At 40.2% G+C, this 5,662-nt stretch overlaps 1 protein-coding gene across 1 annotated transcript; it reads left to right on the forward strand.

The window, feature by feature from the left end:
- Nucleotides 1–1,548: 1,548 nt before the first annotated feature.
- Nucleotides 1,549–5,431, forward strand: vgll4l (vestigial like 4 like). The gene is made up of 5 exons (XM_034118769.1): nucleotides 1,549–1,731; nucleotides 3,429–3,552; nucleotides 3,660–3,909; nucleotides 4,412–4,493; nucleotides 4,635–5,431. Exons 1-5 carry the CDS (start codon nucleotides 1,665–1,667, stop codon nucleotides 4,934–4,936), a joined length of 825 nt encoding a protein of 274 aa, XP_033974660.1. The 5' UTR covers nucleotides 1,549–1,664; the 3' UTR covers nucleotides 4,937–5,431.
- The last annotated feature ends 231 nt before the right edge of the window (nucleotides 5,432–5,662 follow it).

The following is a 5,662-nucleotide window of genomic DNA, read 5'->3' on the forward strand; positions in this document are numbered from 1 at the left end:
AATATAAATACAAAAATGTACAGTATAATCACCCTTGTGATTTGGGTCCCAATTTAAAAGAAAAATATCAGCATTCTTTTTAATCCCTATCATTTTATATGAATTGATTTACTCAATATATATATACTTAATTATTAACTTGGTACTGGGCTTAATTTTAAAGAAATGTCTGCTATTGCTGCAGTATTACGTAGGGGATTGTCTTAACATTTGGTTTTAGACAGATTTGATACACTAATAAAACTACCAATTAAATTAAGTGGACTCATATTCTATTGACAATTAAATAAAATTAAAGTAGGATTATCCAAATTCCAACCTGGATTATTTTCATTGCAGTGAAGGAGAAGGACAATTTGCTGTTAAAAAGAAGTGAATCAAGCGAAAGAGTACCTTCTTACCTACGTATGTGAGGCGCTGGCATGTGGATAATGAATGCTACAAAACTAGAAGAACACGATCGAACGGATTCCATTCATTTAAACCCAAATACTTAGCATTTTAAGTTTGTTTTCACTGACTGGAATGTGCCATTGAGCAAACGTGATGTTCAAAACGTCAACAGCACGTTTGGGATTTGATTTGCAGTACCTTAATGTGAGGTTTGATGCCACTTTATTGCACTGTGTCCTATGACTTAGGGGGGCAGTGTTGAGCTAATATTGAGCTCAACACCATATGTCATGCATGTGTTAACAGCAAGTATTTTATTTGTGTAGATTTCTTTATTTTTAAACCATCATCCTATCACCTAAAAATCAGTATTAGATGTGTAGAAACAAGCTAATATATCAGCCTATATCAGGGCACAGGGCAGCAGAGTATCATTTTAATGTATTCTCATTGCACTAATTTCATATTTGCCAACATATATCCACACATTAATTACCCCCCTTATGATTTTGAGCAGTACCAATGCCACACAGTATCTGGGTGAGTGGCCTCCAAAGACTTTCTTCTTGTGGCCAAACTCCTCAGTATACTCAGACGAGATTGTTCTCATGGCAGCAGCATTTTCAGGACTTAGGAGTCTTTGTCTGGCCATCAACAAAAGCCTTTGGATTACTGGCGAGGCAGACACATAGTACAGCTGCGTGCGTGTATGGGCAGGCCAGAGGAATGACTGGAGCTCCGGTGGGCTAAGGGCTCGAAAAAATGCAGTTTGGTGAGATTGCAGATTAGGGGGGAGGTGAGGGGGACAGGTGGTGATTCCATGAAGAGAAACAAAAGACACACTTCATTTTCTTCATGGCTCGAGAAAATATTTAAAAAAAGATTTATGACCAAAGATGTGTATTACTGTACAAAATAAAGAGTTGAATACAGCAAATCTCCTATAATCAGGGTGGATTCTATGGCAGTATGACATTTAGAAATCCACTTTTTACCTTTACCTGTGAGCTCATTGTTGTAGGACAACAACAAGCCTGAGTGAATGAGGGCCTCTGATTAGTCCAGACAGCAGCCAATCTGAATGCAAGGAGTGAGTCACAGGGAAGCCACTGCACCTATCTGCACTCACCTGATACTTTACCTGGCTGAACTCAGACCCAGCATCTCATTACTTTCTCAATACAATCTACTGAGGCTCATTGTGTCCTGTAAGCTCCAGCAGTCAAGGTGTTTCTCAGTTTTTTGCTTTTTTTGAACAAAGGCAAGTAGCCATGGCTGTGGCTAACTTCCAGTACATCACCCGGATGAGCAGTGGCTTCAAGGTCTACATTTTAGAAGGTATGTTTGAATATTTTATTGCCTCATGTTGCTTGATACTAATTGTTTTACCATGGTAGGGAAATCAAGTCTAAGCTGTGGTTTTGCTACAATATTTCTATGCATATCATTTTTGTTATGTATGTCATGCCTCAACCTTTTATCTACATGTTCATTAGAGAAGCAGTGACTTTTGTTTTATGCATGATATATATGTTGATTCAGTATCAAATATAAAGTAATCAGATTTGAATCACACAATCCCATGGAAGGTATACACAAACTTTGCTGATACACTTCATGTATTTGTATTGTATAATATAGCTTGTTTGTCTTAAATACAAATATGTGGGTAACATAAAGTAAATGTATTAAAAACAAATAGTTAATGAACCTCTTTCAATACGTATTGGCTTTCAATGGCCTCAATATTAAACTACGTTTCTATAAATTGTGTTGCCACTCAGGACTTTGATGGATATCAGTAACATCTAAGTAAACATATCCAAACGGAAGGTCAGGCACCATATTCCCTCTTCTAACAAGAAAGAAATATCCATGCCCGGGGCATTAGAAAATCAGCATAGGTGTGGTTATACCTGCCCCCCCTCCTCCCTCTACAATGGCACTCTGTATGAAGGAGTAGCTCACAGGTGTTGAAGTGCTCAGCCAGTAGGATATGCGGGTTGGAGTGAGTTTAAAGACAGTGGACAACTTTCATTGTCTTGCAATTCAAAACACACCAGTCAAATCACCTCATTGTGTGATTTCAAAATATGTTATTTTGACTTCTGTACACGCTTTGAATGATTCATTTGAATACAGTTAAAAGACCATTTGAAGGACTCCCGCCGCCACATGAATGTTGATTTTCAAGTGCTAAGTGAGCATACAGTCGAACAAAAGGCTGCAGTCTAATTATGCTGCCATTACATTTCCAAACAATGCTTTGTGTTTTGTCTGTATGCAGGCCAGTTTTGAACAACTGAGCTGACTACGCACATGTTAAATACTTGAGAGAAGAGCCCAAAGAGCAAAACATTATTTATCTTATTGCTTGGATTAAATATAATAAGTGATGTTCCCTTATAAACATCAAGAAATCATTTTGTGGGTCTGATTGGCAATCTCAATATACATTGCATTTCTCTTCTTTCACACATCAATGATATCACCAGCTCGTGTAGATGTGTTGGAACTTGTGTAGTTGCAAAATCCAGTCTTTGGATAAAAGCACCAGCTAAATCTAATGTGTGTACTTTGTGGGCCCTTTCACTTATGGGTGCCGCCCGAAACAGGGTCGTCAGAGGCCAAAAGCTGTTGGAAGTGTGGCACTCTGAACTAACAAAAGCTGTTGATTGTGCCCTTTTGGCGCTTTGATAGGGCTGAATGCCAACATTATGCAGAAAAACAACATTTACCGTTAGCAATGAATCAGTTGTGTACAGTTGCAACCTCGCATATCAGGTAGATCGGGTTCTACAACTTAACGGAGTTTACAATTAACGTTGGTAAAAAAAAAAAACATTTCCCACGAAAAGCAGTCATGCAGGTTGATGTCATGGATCAAGACAAGCAGTTACTCATCATACAGCATCATCAGTGTAGTAAAATCCTCAATGCCAGTAAATGATCATCTTATTTTGAATTTCCTTTTGGCAAATAAGCCATATCCAAACCCTCTTATCCTAACTCTGCACTTTCTTTATGTTTTTCAGGTCAGCCCAATCTCAGGAGTGAAGACAGACACAGACATATCGCAAATGACCGGGCCCGCGCCCCAACAGTGCATCCAGTCAAACGCAAGCACAGCTACGAGAGGGGTCTGACGTTGGAAGAAAGGTTGGTGAAAAATGTGTTTTTGTCCAATTCAATATTAAAATTAGAATTCACTACATGCTACTGCTATCAAAGTATATCTAACATTTCCTGATGAAATCATGTTTCAGACGGGAGCGGGTACTGGGCAGAAGCAATGCTAAAGCTGTCCACAGAGCAGCACCAGCACCAGTGATGTTCAACAGGCCTCAAAGCCCCACATCTACCTGGAGTCCAACACCCAGCCCCACCAGCTCTCTGCCATCCCATATGTACTATGAACCAATCATGGATGAACCACTTGCCCTCATCAAGAAACCAAGAAGAGACCCAGAAAACACAGAGGAAAAGACTAAAAGCTCTGCTCCCGCTCAAATCCAGGTATAAAAAAAAAGCCTTCAATGTGCTTTTCTCAAAGGTCATGGGTGTAAGGGCTGTTACTTGTGAAAGAGGGCAGTACTGTATGTCCCTTTGTAGTGTCAGTGTAGCTCCAGGCTAGCTGCAGCTTCATCTCCTATCTGTAGTCTGTGAATCCAACTGCACAGGCATTCTTCCAAGAGTATATACAGGCCTAAGCTTGTCCTAGCTATGCAATCCAGCCGGATTCAGGAAGAAAATGTGAGCAATGGAGGGAGGAATTCCATAAACAAGACCAAACAGACAGCTCTCTCTTTGACCTGCATGTGCAACCACACTGGGAATGATCTGACTTTAATGGGCAGACCCAATCAGTTTAATCGGTTGTGAAATGATTTAGTTTAACCGAACTTTGTACTGTTATTTGTTATTGTGAGATGAAGTGCACAGCCAGGTTAAGGTGATAGAAAACACAAACAGGGAATTGCTTTCCCTTTTAGTTTAATCGATGATCTTTTTTTTCCAGATGCGCCCCTCTGTGATCACTTGTGTCTCCTCATCAAGAAACCCCTCCTGCAGATCTGAGCTCCACCGGAGCCCCTCGTCAGGTCAGTCTCACACTCTTTTGAATGATCTCACCCACCACACACTAGACGGTCACTCCCTAATCGTCACACACATATTGGATATCCGCTGACTTGACTCACCAAGGTGTGTATTTGACTTTGTTATTCATCCTTATCTTGCAGGGATTTCCAAATACAGCTATGACAATGTTGTTGACGAGCATTTCCAGAGGAGCCTCGGAGTGAACTACCCGAAAGCTCGCTCCCAGCAGCTCTCCATCAGCGTGTCTGTGGATGACCACTTTGCCAAGGCTTTGGGAGACAAGTGGCTGCAGATTAAAACCAAGTCTTCCTCCTGCTCTTCCACACCGCCCAGCAGTCCAAGTGTCACTCACTCCCCAGCCTACAGACACAGCTCGAATCAGTCCCGCAAAGAGTCCACCAGCAGCTCATCGCCGACTTCCAGCCATTGGTCTATTAATTAAAGCCAGAAATGACCTGTGATATGGGGAAAAAACTGTGACTTTAAACATTTCACTGCGTGCAGCTCTGCTTGTTCAGCAATGGAAATGCCAACGCTAGTGTTGAGAGGGCGAGCTAACGGATGCAGGAGTGCTCTCACTGTGTGTGTGTGCGAATTTCAGACACATTAATGCAGATGAATGTAGCAATATTTGGGATGTCTGTGTTTTGTTACATTTCTATCCTCTGCGTGTCGATAGCATCTGAATACTTGAGATACTGTAGATGGTGATGCGGGTTGATTGAACAGTCCCCAAGTAATCCTTAACATTTCTTTCATTTTGTGGCAGTCTTTTAAACGGTCTGAAGGCCACGATTTTGATGTATTATATTTATGTACTGATAACATTTGGGTTGCTTATAGTCTACATGACTAGCCTATCTGCTGTATATTGTAATGCCTAGCCGCTGTCCAAGAGATTTAAAAAAATACTATGAAATAAAAAATCTCGAAATTCTTTAAATAACTTTCTGTGTTTTATTTTTAAACAAAGAAATTCACAAAAACGACTTCATTGGGGAAAAAAATTAAAAAGTAGATTGTTTTCATTCAGAAATAAAAGCAATGCATGTCAGAAAATACAAATAAAACTCCTTTTTAAACCTAAAGGTTGTGAACTAACAGACACGTTGTTAAAAATGTGCATGTACCAGACAACCTCATTTGAGTGAGTCAGTGTGCGTCTACA

The sequence above is a fragment of the Trematomus bernacchii genome, unplaced genomic scaffold (genome assembly GCF_902827165.1).
Source record: "Trematomus bernacchii unplaced genomic scaffold, fTreBer1.1, whole genome shotgun sequence".
Lineage (NCBI taxonomy): Eukaryota > Metazoa > Chordata > Actinopteri > Perciformes > Nototheniidae > Trematomus > Trematomus bernacchii.